The 15,808-nt window shown below is 34.5% G+C and overlaps 2 protein-coding genes across 3 annotated transcripts; both read left to right on the top strand.

Annotated features, from left to right (window-relative positions):
- The first annotated feature begins 3,669 nt into the window (after positions 1–3,669).
- On the top strand, positions 3,670–7,521 carry LOC132187086 (AP2-like ethylene-responsive transcription factor TOE3). 2 transcript variants are annotated; one of them, XM_059601256.1, is made up of 9 exons: positions 3,670–4,548; positions 4,716–4,741; positions 4,865–4,895; positions 4,999–5,086; positions 5,174–5,319; positions 5,544–5,588; positions 5,706–5,809; positions 5,897–6,000; positions 7,072–7,521. In XM_059601256.1, the coding sequence occupies exons 1-9, from the start codon at positions 4,070–4,072 to the stop codon at positions 7,333–7,335; spliced, it is 1,287 nt and encodes a 428-aa protein (XP_059457239.1). In that variant the 5' UTR covers positions 3,670–4,069; the 3' UTR covers positions 7,336–7,521. The 2 variants fall into 2 exon arrangements, with proteins under 2 accessions (XP_059457239.1, XP_059457240.1); XM_059601257.1 differs by lacking the exon at positions 5,544–5,588.
- Positions 7,522–10,986: 3,465 nt separating this feature from the next.
- Positions 10,987–14,845, top strand: LOC132186961 (protein RETARDED ROOT GROWTH-LIKE). The gene is made up of 7 exons (XM_059601089.1): positions 10,987–11,454; positions 11,900–12,008; positions 12,128–12,287; positions 13,022–13,170; positions 13,249–13,400; positions 14,274–14,388; positions 14,499–14,845. The coding sequence occupies exons 1-7, from the start codon at positions 11,084–11,086 to the stop codon at positions 14,634–14,636; spliced, it is 1,194 nt and encodes a 397-aa protein (XP_059457072.1). The 5' UTR covers positions 10,987–11,083; the 3' UTR covers positions 14,637–14,845.
- The last annotated feature ends 963 nt before the right edge of the window (positions 14,846–15,808 follow it).

Below are 15,808 nucleotides of genomic sequence, written 5' to 3'. Positions count from 1 at the left end.
TTCAATAATAATAATAATAATAATAATACTTCGGTACACGATGAATATTGAAATTCAAGTTAAAAAAAAAAAAAAAAAAAAAAGAGAAAAAGTCATCCGCCCTTTCTAAACGTCAATGACAGGTAGTCGCATTTTTAAGGAAAGGACAAATCCGTATAAATAATCACCCTTCCTCGTCCGTTTCTTCCTCTCTTTTTTTCCAACTAAAAAGGCAAAGCTAGTAAACGAAATCTTAAATTCATATGCATAGCATTGTTCTAGAATCTACGAGTTACTTTCTTTAAACAAAAAATCAATTTATATATATATATATATATATATATTATGGTCTGAATTGCTACTACGTCCTGTTTTCGATCTTTTTCAAAGGCGAGATAAATTGAGGAGCTGTAATAAAATAGAGTAAAGTCGAGTCTTTTTACATGCTAAGATTCGGCCCAGTCTCATGTGTGAGGTCAAATTTTCTTTTAATAAGTAAGGTCCAACACGTGAAATATTTAATTTAATATATAAAATTAACTATGGTTAATATACACTAACATATTAAGTTAGAAACTAGCTAGTTTGATCTCCAAGAGGTAGCTCAATCGGTTGGGACCACGCCTAATGAAGCGGAAGTCACTAGTTCGCATCCTCCTCCCTCCTCTTGTGCGGACATGTCAAAAAAAAAAGAAACTAGCTAGTTTGTCCCCAAGGGGTAGCTCAATAGGCTGTAAACCACGCCTCATGAAGCGGATGTCACTAGTTCGAATCCCCCCTCCCCTTTCCCTTGTGTGGACATGTCACAAAAAAAAAAAAAAAACTAGCTAGTTTTGTTAGTATATTAATTATTTCTTTTGTGCATTAATATACTATCTATTTATTTATTTTTTGAGAGGAATCGTAATGCTTTCTTTAAAAGTTATGGACGAAAATTTTTCTCATCAAATACAATGCATTAATATACTAACTATAGTCTATATAGGCAACTATAGTCTATAAACAGCATTATATTAACTAACTAGTTAATATATACTTTTGTGATTTTTTCGGTGCCCAGCTTTGAAGGGATGCCCTGCCCCAGCTCAACTGTCGAAATTATTGAATCTGTGTAGGAGGGACCATGTGACATGAATATATAAACAAACCTAGGGTGGTCCTTTTACTCCTTTATAAGAGGTCCACACATATGGAATTGTCAACGTTGTCCAGCAAGTTTCGGATGAGTTCTGTGATATCTCCGTCCATCCATTGAGGTTTTGGGCCTATCAAAACTCGCCACATAGACTACCCAAAAAGAGATGGAAAATTTGGTATTTTTTTCTTTAGGGTGTGTTTGTTAAAGGCTTTTGGTCCAATACTATAACAAAAATTAATTAATGTAAAAAAAATTAAGAATGTTATATATGAAAAAGTAAAAATAAAAATAAAAATTATTTTAGAGTGATTTTTTTTTAATATTAATAAAAAGTTATTAGTGTGATTTAAAAAGTAAAATAATCTAAAAAAATAAATAGTATGAGACCGAAAGCATTTTCTCGAATTGGATGCGTGGGATATCGTGCGGGGGAAAATTAACTCACGCATGTATTGGTGACCAACCGCCCATGGAATAGAGTGGCGGGCCAACCATTCGTAATTAAACCTACGACTTTACCTCCTTACTACTTAGGGCCATGCCACTCCTACGCCATCAATTTGTGACACCAAACCAATCAAACCATACAAATGTCTTATTTTTTTCATTCTCTCACTATATATTAAAGTCATGAAATATTTAATTTAATAAGTAGATTTGTTTGCAAAAGAGATAAAAGACGTCAGAAGCTCATTATCACAAAGGGTTAGAAGGACTCTGATGCTCAAGTTAGTATGGGGCGAGAGAAAAAGTTCTCTCATACAATGAGAGAAATATTGGTAAAGTATAGTATGTAGGAAATTGTGTACCTTAGACCTTATATCCTGACATGTCGAGCATTCTAAAGTCTTATTGAGTCTGTTGGAGGGGTAATGGCTTTATGTCCGTTGGATCTTGGGTTCCTTCGATGAACTAGAGATAGGTTTATTTAGACCCTTTCTATGTCCTGGCCTTTTAAAAGATTCTTAAGTCCTACGTACACATATTATCGCAGCAATTTATTTAGATCATAACAATATAAACATTAGAGAATGGATGAGAAATATTGATGATGTGAGGTAACATTAATACATTGAAAATTAAGGGAGAAAAGAGTTGACATTTCCACATTAAGCCTTATATTGGGCCACAAGATTAGTAAAACCATACCCTTTTTTGGATTTTATAATGCCAAAAACACTATGATATTGATATTATAGTATACTTAGTCAAATAATTTAATGTTCTTTAAGAACCCACCTAGAATAAGAGGAAAGAAAAGCGAGAGAGAGGTAGGCCGTACCAATCTGCTTACAACAATTTATTGCCATGAAAAAAAAAAAAAAAAAATCAATAATGAAGACTCCTTTAGTGTGGAGTTAGGTTAGCGTTTATCTTCTACAAATTCAGTTGTATTTAAGAAGTTATAACCTCTGGTTCTGTACCATATCACGTAGATTACACATTTATATTCATGATAACTCCTCAACCCAACATCTATTTGCCATTCCTATAGGTGGCGGAACCAGATAATTTATATTAAGGATGCTGCTAAAATTTTTTTAAGGTACCGAGTGATAATTTGTGTAAGTTGAAAAAAGGAATTTTTTCTTTTTTTTAGGAGTACTGTGTGGAACTTGGGTAGGAAAACAGTTTTTTTTTTTTTTTTTTTTTTTTTTTTAAGTTTTTGGGGTGTCAATGCCTCAAGCGACTTCTGCTTCCTCTTCTTTCCTTGCATCTCCACATTATTTTTGAAGAAATGCTACGATATTTTTTTTTAATGTTTTTATGATTCTATGCGAATAATATTTTCTAAAAAAACAGAAAAAAAACTTAACTCACCAGGTTTTTATATATTTTTAAAAAAATAATATTCAAATAAAATCAAGAGTAAAATTAAGAGAACACTAAAAAAAAAACTATAGCATTCCTCTTATTATTAATTTTTTTTTTTGAGTCACTCTTATTTTTATTATTATTTTGTATTATGGATCAAGCTAAATTAACTACTCATTAATTGCAATCTTCACAAAGTTGCACGGAGTCAAATTGTATTAATTAGTTTACTTGTTGACAATGACGACGAAATTAATTGCAATATTTTATTCTTCTTTTGAGAAAAGGAACTTAGGCCGGTGTAATTATAAGCAAAATGCTTGGGGGATAGGCAACGAAATGAAATGGGGAAGATTAGGAGGGATAAAATGGTAATTTTACTTCTTCTTCTTTTTAAACCATTTTAAGTAATTAATAGTATATAGTTGACAAGTTAATTAATAATTAATTAAATTTATAAATATTTATTACAACATTTTTAGGCGTGAGTTTATAATTAAAAATATATGCAAGTCAACTAGAACTAGTTAAATTGACAAGTTAAACTTTTTGTTTAATTATTTAAATTTTGACTATAATTTATAAAAAGAAGTTTGTAATTAAAATTGTAGGGAAATTAGTGGGGGTGAAAGTATTGAAAAGTGTAAAAAGACAAATAAAAAAGGAAGGGGCAACCTAGTATGACCATGCTCTACCTTCACAGTTAATACGCCCCCATCTCTTTCTTTTAAGCCCGGCCCCCTGAGTCCCTCACCCTCAGCCAGTTTCTTGTGCCTCACAAACCTCTGATCATCTATTATTGCCTACCCCAGTTTCTTCTTTTCCCTTCTTTTTCTCTTTCTCTGAGCCTTTGCAATTGCAGGCCTCAAGACGGCTGTTTTTGTTTTCAACACTTTTTTAAGACCACCTCTGTCTCTGTCTCTGTATCTGTATCTTTCTCCACCAGCGTTACGCACAGAGGAAGCTGTCTCTCTGCAAAATAGATTATATTTTTATTTGGTTTGATTGAATATTTCCTGAAGAAAATCTTGCTACGCAAATGGGTTTTTCATGTCAAACATACTTTGCTATATAAAAACAATTTTTTTTTTTTTTTTTCTCTGAAGATCGATAGGCAAGACAGAGGCTGACAAAGATATGTTGGATCTCAATGTTGATATCCTCTCGAGCAACTTACCTTGTGACGAAACAGAGGAGATAGTTGTAATTAAGGCGGAGAAGCTCCCGGAGGGCTCTGGGCGAACCCAAATGGAAGACTCCGGGACCTCCACCTCCTCTGTTGTTAATGCCGACGAAGCTCGAAGCACTGCCCGAGACGTGGACTCCTCCGAGTTCATCTTTGACATCATGAGAAAAGGAAAACGTCATGTACCCAGAGATGAAGCCCCGGCGCCGGAGCCCGTTACCAGGCAGCTTTTCCCGGTGGCCGGAGAGCCGTCGAGGCCTCAATGGTTGAACTTGTCGTTTGCTGACTCCGGCGGTCAGGCCGAGCTGAGTGTTTTGCAGCTGAAGCAACCGCAAGTGAGGAAAAGCCGGCGGGGGCCGAGGTCCCGGAGCTCCCAGTACCGGGGCGTTACGTTTTACAGGAGAACGGGGCGATGGGAATCACATATATGGTATTTACATGTTTCTTTTGTTCATAAATTAACTGCTATATATTTGTCAACGGTTTAATGTTCTGTTACATAAATGATTTTGTGTTTTATATATATATATATATATATATGAATTAGCTGCTTAGTTCTTCAGTGATCTTAATTCTCCATCTCGTTTTGATGTATAGGGATTGTGGGAAGCAAGTATATTTAGGTAAGTGGATGATCTCTTTGTGTGATGTGGTGTGATTTGATTTCATCTTTTGGGAAATGATTTCTCTGAATAATTTTTCTTTTTTGGGATATTTTGATGATTTCGGGTGGTGGGACTTTTCAGGTGGATTTGACACTGCTCATGCCGCGGCTAGGTGAGTTTTTTTGTTGAATATTTTGAATCAACATATATATATATATACTTTTCTCTCATGCTTGCTTGAGTTTTTCTAAATTTGGACATGGTGATGATTTCAGAGCATATGATCGGGCTGCAATTAAGTTCCGGGGAGTTGATGCTGATATCAATTTTGATTTAACCGATTATGATGAGGATATGAAACAGGTGGAAATGGAATTCGTTTTAAGTGCTAATTTGCTGTAAATTTTGTGAGTTTTTGTGTAGCATATTGATTGATTTCTTTTGTTGCAGATGAGGAATCTGGGGAAGGAAGAATTTGTTCATATTCTTCGTCGCCAAAGCACCGGATTCTCACGAGGGAGCTCAAAATACAGAGGTGTAACCCTTCACAAATGTGGTCGATGGGAGGCTCGAATGGGACAATTGCTTGGGAAGAAGTAAGGAACATTCCCTTGATATTTTCTGATGATATATTATGATGGCTGGATGTGGCTGTCAAAATTTTGTTGTGTGGTTTTGTGTGCACCACCTTGATTTTTCAGAAACAATTGTCATTTTGAGGTTCCTAGAATGGGAATGAAGTTAATATGGGTATACAAGAAGGAGAAATGCTGAGGAAATCCTCTTTTTTTATCTATAAATCTATGATGCTTGCTTTCAGGTATATATACCTTGGATTATTCAACAGCGAAGCAGAAGCTGCAAGGTCCAATTGTGATCATGAATTTATTGCCCTTGACACTAATATGTGGTCTGACATCTGATTTTGGTGGGGTTTAATCAAACACAAATCTTCAATTTTCATTTATTTTTTTGAATTCAGGGCCTATGACTTGGCAGCCATCAAATATAATGGAAGGGAAGCAGTGACCAACTTTGAGCCAAGCACGTATGAAGGGAAGATCATTGTGGATGACAAGGCTCAAGGTACCAATAGATTCATGCCTCTTTTATTTATTTATTTATTTTGCTGCATTTACTGGTAAAAAATAAGTTCCCTGCTACTGAACTCAGGAAGTGGACACAATCTTGATCTAAGCCTTGGGATTTCTAATGGTTCAAAGGGGAAGGACAATGAAGGGGATTTGTTTCAATTTCGTTGCAACAGAGAGAGACCGGTAACACTCTACTTATATTATGTCCTTATTCAATGCTCAAAACATGTTTTTTTTTGTTTCCCGAGTTATATGTCTTTTAGAGATGTACGTGGATGCATATGGCAAGTAAATTCCTTTGATAGAGCTATTACCTTCCCATATTGTCTGGCACATGTCCTGGTTACTTACCAAACGATCCATATGGTACTTGTCTTTCTTTCTTTGTCACATTGATTACTTATGCAGGAACTCTACCTTGTGGAAGTTTAGGAAATATAATAAGCATGAGTACCACCCATATCTGTGATAACAGGCCTTGTGTGTCCTTTCTTCATTGTATATATCCATGTATGGAATATATATGTATTGCAATCATTATTTCTTAATTTGTAGCTCAGCCAATTTTAAGGTGATGTAGGACATGTTGGGTTTGAATTAGTACATGTGTCTTGCGCTTTCTATAGGTTGTTACAAATGATATCAGAGCCACTTAATGACGTCATATGATAATGGAGCATTGCATAATGTGGCATGGATGAAGAGGTTTTGGGGCAGAGATAGATTGTCACACCCCGGTCTTATATTGGAAAGATGAGTAACCCACATAAAGTAATGGTTTATAAAGACACTTATAAATGCTAAGTCTTATATTGCTTACTTATTAGGTGAAATTCGGGTTTATAAGTGATTTTAAAGAAACTTCTAAATTAATAACTAGTTTTTCTGAGGTGATAGCTCTGAATTGTTACATTAGTCTTCAGATTATTACTAAACCTTTGATTCTTCATTAAAAAGTTGGTGGATTGTCTTGTTTGCATTTCCTTGGTTTGTTGCAGAAAATCAGAACCAGGGTTTTAAAAATATTCACACAATGGAAGTAGTACCATATATGTTAATTAAGAAGAACCAATGGTGCACATTCATATTTTCATTTTATTATGTGTTGTTTTCCTCCCATAAGCTTAATAATTCAAACAGGGCATATTTTTTAGTGTCATTCATTTTTAAGCCTGCGCTCAGATTTTTCATTTTCATTAAGGGAGAAATATAATCAAAATTGAAGTTAATTAAACTTGTATATATAACTTGCAGGGAAGCGCCACAGAGAAGAAAGATGAAACAGTTTCTTTGCCAAGATTTTCGAGCTGGGCATGGCAAATGCAAGGCAATGGCATTGTCACCCCAATGCCAGTATTCTCTAGTGCAGCATCATCAGGATTCTCTTCTCCCACAGCCACTGCTCCATCAGCTACCCTTCAACCCAACTGGCAGAACAATTCTGTCCACAATCTCTGCTTTCCTTTACCCACCACACCCAATACCAACACTTCTAACTACTTCACTCATAGGAGCTGAAAAATCTGTCTTTATGCCTTTAGAAGAAGGGTAGGTTTGCAAGACAACTTCACCATATATAGTAATCTCTACTCTGTATATCATATCATCTGAATTATGAAGCATCTATTGCTTTGGTGGTCCAAATACTTTTTTTTTTATCCTATTGCCTTCTTCTGTTAATAAGCAGCTCCCTGATTTTGGTTTTCTGGATTCAGTTCGTGAAGAATTATTTAAGTGGCAGAATATATATTGTAAGCCTGCCTCTATTAGTTGGAGAATAATGTATGATTGGAGCACAAAACTTGTGCTCCAGTCTTGCCTATTAATTCAATATATCTAACCTTTTTCTGGTCATCAGCAGCTAGCTAGCAACTGCCGACAATTATTTACATTACTAGCGAATTTGACACGAATCCAATATAAAATTAACGAGTTTGAGTTTATAGGTATAACTCGTTTAATTAAATGAGCTAGATTTGAGTTGATTTATATAATTTTATACACACGAACACTAAAGCTTTTCTCGTAATAATATATAAATAAACAAAATCATTACTCGGACTAAAAACTTACATTGAAGCTAGCTTGCATGTCGGGCGGGTCAACTTCAACCTATCCAAGTTGCAGGCATTCAAAGAATACGGCAATGACGTTTTCTACAGCACGCGCAAATCAACAAAGCCTTTTTTTAGAGTCGCATTTTCAAGCTTCTTTCTGTTAATAGATTGCTATTTGATTTGCTTGCATGGGTCAACGTCAACCCCAACCAAGTTGCAAACGCAGTTTACGAATATACCCCTATAAAACAAGATAAATTAAAATGCTGACATGCTCGTACTCTAATTTTCCGTATGTACTTTTTGAGACAAAAGTTTTGGACGGCCCAGCTCCCTCCAATCACGGTGACTATAAACTTAACATGGCTTGTCTTTAGGCCCTTTATCGTGTGACCGGCAGTGATCTGTCCCACGTAGGATTGCCTAAAGGCTAAAACATTGTGACAGCATTCTTAAATTCTTTGTCTGTGGCGAAATAGCATAGGATCCTCCTCGTATTATGCTATGCTCTAACGTTTTGTTTTATTGTGTTTAAGTTCGGTTTGAAATTGCGTTTGACAAATAAAGCTTTTAAATTAAAAAAAAAATTTGGGTAAAAGTTTTATTTTTAAGTTTTTGCTAAAAATGCGTTTTGACTATTTTTAGACTTCTTGGATCCTTAAAAGAGCATTCAATTTTTTTTTATTAAAATAGACTTTTTGAGTGTTAAAAGCACTTTTAGGCCCCTCAAATTCAATCCCAAACAAACCCTTAGTAGTGCATGTTGGAATATTTGGTGATATATATACTATTAATTATTTAAAAAAGAAAAATTAATTTTGCTTTTAAAATGCATCATCTTTTATATATATATATATATATATATATATATATATATCAATTTTAATGCACATTATGTATAACATCAAATTTATAAAATAAAATAAAATTTTCGATTATGAAATGACTCATCTCAATTTTAAATAAGAACCTATTTCTTTTCGTAGGGTTGGCAAACTGGAGAATTTCTTGTGTGAGAATTAATATAGGGTATTAAAACACCATTAATTAATTCAAACCTTAGTGAGTTTTAGTTGGTTTCCTATAATCTATTGGGCTGGAAACTAGAGGTAGAGGTAGGCCCACCAAAATGGATGGAGTGCATCCCTTGCGTGTAAAAGCCAGCAAAACCAGCAATTTGTTTTTGTGTTTTTTGTTTCTCCCCCTTTCCTTTTCCCGAATTTGAATTAAAAAAAAAAAGCCAGCAAAACCAATCCCATATAGCCTATGGGAGCTATGACAAGTTGATTACATCCAAATTCTAAGTCATGACCACACATTTAAGAGCACCAAAATGGTGAAATTAGGGAGAAAATATTTGGAACTATGCTGGCCGACATTTGGAGTCTACTATTCTATGATTATATAGGAATCTTTACCCTAATTCTTAATTACCATCTCATCAGCATATCCATACAAAACATCATTAACCTTTTTTTTTTTTTTCTTTTTTTTACATGTCAGTACAAGGAGAGAAGAAAATTCGAACTAATGACTTCTGCTTTATTAGACGTAATCTCCAACTAATTGAGCTACCCCTTGAAGTTGAAAACTAAAACATCACTAACTTGTGAGTGAAGGGTTGATGTATAATTTTCGAGAAAGTCTAAACGTCTTTCTAATTTTATTTTTTTTTTCATTTAAATTTTTAAAAAATCAATTATTGAATCTGTATAATTCACATGGGTGAAGATGGAAGATATGTGTGGATAAATATTGTTATTTGTAAGCTAGAAGTTGGCACCTAGTCTACCTAGTGCACCCATCTTTGTATTTTTGTTTATTTTATGACCCAATCTTTTCTAGAAGCCCAAGGCTTTGGGCTTGGGTTTAATCTAATTGGCCTAATACTCTTTCAATTTTCTTAAGACGAAGAGCCCAAAGCTTTTTTTTTTTACTACATGTCCACACAAGAGAAAAGAAAAAGATTCGAACTAGTAACACCTGCTTCATTAGGAGTGGTCCAAGCCAATTGAACTACTTCTTAGGGATAGCCCAAAGCTCTTTTAAGTCCTAAACTCAATCATTTCCAAATAATAAGCCACTTAGGAATTAATCTAATTCCATTAAAATTCATGGTTCTTTCACTCCGTTCCCATTCCAAAATATCAAATTATAATTGAATAAATGTTATACATCACCCCCATTATCCTCCTCCCATCCCCTAAAACCATGTGGAGTGGTCCCTATAACATTTCGAAATTTTGGATGGATTTTTCTTTTGGGAAATACACAAAAAATTAAACTCTTCTTTTATATATGGGGAAATATATCACATATGGGGAGACTGGGGTGGCCACTATCCACCTCATCAATTGGGGGAGTGGTCACAAGCAACCCCTTTGTTATTAGACTGACCAAATTGACACGCAAGTCTAAAATGATTTTATTTTATTTTAAATAATAATAATAATAAGGTTATTTTTTTATTTTTTTTATTTTTATTTTTATTTATAATTTCCCTTTATTATATAAATTGTAATAAATTTCAACAATTATTTTCAAATAAAATGATTGAGATGATGTCTTAATATTTATCATGTGTCTCTCGAATATATACAAGAAATATGTGTTTCTCATATGCTAAACGGCAACACATGACGATTTTATAAACTGAATTATACAAAATTTCTCAAATCCAATTTAAAAGAAAAGTAAATCCATAGAGTAAAATATGATAAGTATTTGATAATAAATATTGAGTTAATAAAAATGATAAATATTGATATAACAATTTATTTACAATGTAAATTGAAAATATTGGTTTGAGATTTAAGAAATTTTGGACAGGAAAATAAGAACAAAGTTTTGTTCCAAATTAGGTTGTAGGAATTTCCTTCAACCTAGTTTATAAAAGTGACATGTGTTCATAAACATGTGAGATGCATGTGTTTTTTTAATAGCAGAAACAAAATTAGAATAAATTTTATTAAAAACTCATATGCATTTTATATGTTATTAAAAAAAATTGACACACATCACTTTAATAGATTAAGTGGATGAACTTAATTTGGAGGAAACTTTACCCCAAAAATAAAATACCTAAACCCCAGCCCCGTCTCTCAAAGGGAACCCCTTTGTCCCAAACCAAAAAAGATCGACGGCGAAAAAAGAAGCCAAAAGCCAGTCTCTTAAACCCTTCACATAGTGACACTCTCAAAACCCAGAAAATGTGGCGGACGGTTGACGTCCACCTGAGAGCCCTGCGTATCTTCCCCTCACCACAGCCTTCCTTCTCAATCAGGCCCGTCCGTACGATTCTATCCCCAAAGGCTCACACCCTCTCAGCCCCCCAAACCCAAACCCTCCGCACCATCGTCACCACCTCCGTTTTATCGATCTTCAAAGGCCGCGAAACCCGCGGTTCTGGCTCGAATTTTGGTCTGATCGTAGTGCGATGCGTTTCTTCCGTCTCTCCAGTGCCAACGTTTGAGTGGAACGAGCCGGTGTCGTGCTCCGAGGTCGGTAATGGCGATAGTGGCAGCGTGGAGGAGGATACTAAGTCCGCTATTCCTGTCAGGGCCTATTTCTTCTCTACCAGGTTTGCTTCTGTTTATTTTCTTAAAAAAATTAATTGAGAATTAGTTTAAATTATGAATGTTGGGTGTTCTATAGATTTATTTATTTGGCAATTTGAAACTGCAATGTACGTGTTTGGTAAAATGACAACAAAGCGGAAAACAGTTTTGAAGTTCGTATTAAGTTTAGTGATTTTTTTTAATTGTATAAACTGTACCTAAAACGACTTATTGCACTATTTGCCAGGAACATTTATAAAAGAAGCCTCCTCTTTACATTCTCTTTTTATTGACAAACTTGTTTCCAGAGAATTACAAGTGGAATTTTCGGAAATAGAACCACATTTGGACTAAACTATAGGAAACAAAAAACTTCCCCCAAAAAAAAAAAACACGAAAAAAGAAGAAACTTTTATTGGGTACTTATGTCTATCTTCAATTTCTGGTTATTTTTTTCTTTTGGTATAGTGTGGACTTGAGAAGCTTAGTGGAACAGAACAAACCCAATTTCATTCCGCCAGCATCGCGTATGACTAATTATGTTCTTCTTAAGTTTGGCAATCTTTCTGAAACCAATGTAAGTTTGGATTTTTGGTTTGTGTGCCACGAATATGCTCATCTTATTCATCTTAACCGTAATTTTTTGTTTTTGCTTATTAAGTTGATTGTGTTGCTGAGGACAGTTCTTTGTCTCAGGGTTTGGGTAATTCCTTAAGTGGAAGTAACTGCTGTTACATGGTAGTTTTTCAGTATGGCTCCATTGTCTTGTTTAACGTCCGTGAACATGACGTTGATGGGTATTTGAAAATTGTAGAGAAGCATGCATCAGGATTGCTCCCTGAAATGAAAAAGGACGGTAAGAGCTTATGTTCAGAATGTATTTGGTTTGAATGTATTATCACTAGATTCTCTCTTATAAATATCTATAAATTTTTATATAATGAGACTTGTTTGGACAATGTCCTGCATTAAAATTCAGTGTTTCATTGCTTACTTTCCCTGGGAAGCAAAAGTAGTAATGATTAGATTTGAAACTTATGATTTTGAGTGTCCTGCTACCATAGCACAAAAAACAGTATATGTCCTTTGCATCAACACTTTGCATTTGTTCCAATCAATTTATGGCGAAATATGCACTTGTAGTTTGCCTGGAAAATCCATTCTGGACACAACTAAGGTTTTTGTTAGAAGAGAGAAATAAAGGATAGGATGACAAATAGACTTTTCCAAGATTTTGAGTGGCTGATTTGCCTGTCTGTCCTGGAACCTCAAAGAGTTTCTTTTGAAGTCACATTGAGCTTCTTCTGTTGTTATTCTTTTTGGGGGACTATCTAGTATGCTTTCGTTATCTTGGCAGAAATATGTCAATGATCTCCCTTAGAAATAGCATGAATTTTATCAGTAACTTTAGATAATAGATACCTTTTTTTTCTTAATTCAATTTCTATGATATACCTTTTGCTGTCATTAACATCTGTTCTTTGCTTGAGGGTTGTTTTGCTCTTTGCCTCAATGAATGAGAAATGCTTAAGATCTTATATGCTTGGAGTTTTTACTTTATCTGAATTTGAATGTGTTTTGAGGCTTCAGAGTATGAGGTGAGAGAGAAGCCTGCTTTGAACACATGGATGGAAGGTGGATTAGATTACATAATGTTGCAGTACCTGAATATTGATGGGATCCGTACTATTGGTAGTGTTCTTGGCCAAAGTATTGCTCTTGATTATTATGTACGCCAGGTATGTTCTATATCCGAATAGAAGTTTTTACATTGTGAAGTTAGTTCTTCATGCTCATTACTCTTTCTCTTTTCTTAGGTTGACGGAATGGTTGCAGAATTTACTGACATAAATCGCGAGATGGAAACAACCGGAAAATTCAAAATGCAGAGGAAAAAACTTTTTCAGTTGGTGGGAAAGGCAAATTCTAATCTTGGTGACGTGATTCTTAAGCTTGGGCTTTTTGAGAGGTAATAGTTTAGTGGCCTGCGTTTAAAAAACAAAAAAACCAAAACTGTGTGATGGTGAAAAGAGGTAAAGTCTAGGTAACATTTCTCAATGCTTTTTCTTAAAAAGAAAGTGGGAATTGAAGCTGCAGGAATTGACTTTATTAGCGCTCTCAAGAAATTGGGAACACCCTACGTGTGACAAGAAGAGTTAACAAAATTGAAGATAAAACAACTATTCCCCATTTCTTTATGTTTGCTTGTTGCAAGAAAGCGTCAACTCTAGTGAAGGTGTTTGATTTTGTTAGAATTTTTTATTGGATTTTAATTGATTTTCTTACAAAAATCCTCATGCGAGATTATTCTTGTTTTCCCCTGCCATATATGCATGTTACTTGTCTTGTTTTCATGATCAGTAAACATGTTTTATGTAACACCCAAATTGTTCGTAGTAGTTTGTTATTTTGATCTTCTCTAATTTATTGTTATATATATATATATATATATATATATTTTCATTCAATTTTGATTTAGAATTTCTCTCTGCATTTTCATAATATTCTTTTACTACTAATATCATTTTGCACCACCGCAGACTATTGAGCTGGGAAGCAAAATTTTATTACTGTTTATTTCCCCCCTGGATGTTGGTAATACTTGTCTCTATTGAATAGCATAAGTATGCTGATAATTTTAAGTGCTCCGTTTGGTATGGTGGATCTCTATTTTGGAATTCATACTTGGTTTCCACCGAGGATGATCCATCATAGCTTCCTGATCTCATACTTCATATATATCTTGTATTCTCTCTCTCTCTCTCTCTCTCTCTCTCTCTGTAGATTTACAGCTTATTTTCTGTGCATGTGCAACTAATGAAAACTGGATTGATTTTAACAGGTCAGACATTGCCTGGAAGGATGCAAAATATGCTCAGATATGGGAATATCTCAGAGATGAATTTGAATTGACTCAGAGATTTGCAAGTCTTGATTTCAAGCTGAAGTTTGTGGAGGTGAAATTTTTCTCTCATCCAAGGTTATTTTACATTAACCATCAAGGAATCTGGTCTGTTTTTTAAACTAATTTTGCATATTGTGGCAACGTCTTGTCTTCTATTTGCAGCACAATATCCGTTTTCTTCAGGAAATTCTTCAAAATAGGAAATCAGATTTTCTGGAATGGCTCATCATTGCGCTGATAGGTGCTGAAATACTTCTATCTGTCTATGACATTGTCCATAGGTCAGCAATTAACCTTTAGCATAAAGCCAGAACTAATGCATTGTTCTTACTGGATGTTGGAGGTGTTGTACAATTGACTCTTTTTAACTTTTTGTTACTTCGAAGAGTTTCATACCAGTCCATTTTGTATTTTGTAAATAAATTGTTTAAATTATTATAATGATATTCTATTGAATCATATGTAAATAGTTTATATTGGGATTTAAAAGAATTGTGCCCTCTTCATTAGTTCTTTCTTGTACATGCAATTCTAATATTTCCTTTCCAGTGTGCCCTTTTTTGAACTCGCATGTTCTACTTGACATCCTTGCATGGGGTGTTGGCATGCGTCAAAGTCCAACATAAATCACTTTAATGGAGGAATAAGATAGAAATCCTCGGCAAAATTGCTGTAATTTCTACAGTAAATGTGAGATGGCACTTATGGGTTCCCTTGCTTGAACGAGTCTTAGACTCTCAGGCAGTCTGCCTCTTTGGTTGGACAAGTGAGCTTCATAGGGACCATCACATTTACTGGGGATTCCGATCTAAAGTAATCCGCTTGTCAAATTCTAAAATTGTAAAAATTGCATTGGGTTCATCTTCCATCGATAACCACATGACATTTTTTTATTTAATTTTATTTTATTTTTTTAGAATAGAGGAATAAGATAGATATTTTCAACAAAGTTGCTGTAATTTTGACAGTAAATGTGAGTTAGCACTTTTGGGTTCATCTGTCCAAACAAGTTAAGCAATCTGCCTTCCTGGTCAGACAGGTGTGCTCCATAAGAGTTCTCTCACCTTTGTTGGGAATTCAGATCCAAATAAATCTGCTTCTCAAATTTTAAAATTGCAAGAATTGCACTGGGTTCCACGGATATATTCTCAACAAAGTTGCTGTAATTTCGACAATAAATGTAAGTTAGCACTTTTGGGTTCATCTGTCCAAACAAGTCAAGCAATCTGCCTTTCTAGTCGGACATGTGGGCTCCATAGGAGTTCTCTCACCTTTGTTGGGGATTTGGATCCAGATGAATCTGCTTCTCAAATTCTAAAATTGCAAGAATTGCATTGGGTTCCTCGTCTGTGGATAACCACTTGGTAATCCTTTATTTTATTACTTGCAATCACTAGTTAGACAACATCTTCAATATTACAACTTTTATTATAATTTTCTTACATACTCACTCGACAATTCACATTTTTAGT

Source organism: Corylus avellana, chromosome ca7, assembly GCF_901000735.1.
Source record: "Corylus avellana chromosome ca7, CavTom2PMs-1.0".
Classification (NCBI taxonomy): Eukaryota; Viridiplantae; Streptophyta; class Magnoliopsida; order Fagales; family Betulaceae; genus Corylus; species Corylus avellana.
The sequence above is the reverse complement of the archived record's forward strand: the minus strand, read 5'-3'. Positions and strand labels throughout refer to the sequence as shown.

Coding starts and splice junctions, on each gene's coding strand:
- LOC132186961 (XM_059601089.1), top strand. CDS start 11,084: ATGTGGCGGACGGTTGACGTCCACCTGAGAGCCCTGCGTATCTTCCCC. Junction 11,455..11,899: donor GCCTATTTCTTCTCTACCAG/GTTTGCTTCTGT, acceptor CTTTTGGTATAG/TGTGGACTTGAGAAGCTTAG. Junction 13,401..14,273: donor AAGCTTGGGCTTTTTGAGAG/GTAATAGTTTAG, acceptor TGATTTTAACAG/GTCAGACATTGCCTGGAAGG.
- LOC132187086 (XM_059601256.1), top strand. CDS start 4,070: ATGTTGGATCTCAATGTTGATATCCTCTCGAGCAACTTACCTTGTGAC. Junction 5,320..5,543: donor GGACAATTGCTTGGGAAGAA/GTAAGGAACATT, acceptor GCTTGCTTTCAG/GTATATATACCTTGGATTAT. Junction 5,810..5,896: donor TGTGGATGACAAGGCTCAAG/GTACCAATAGAT, acceptor TACTGAACTCAG/GAAGTGGACACAATCTTGAT.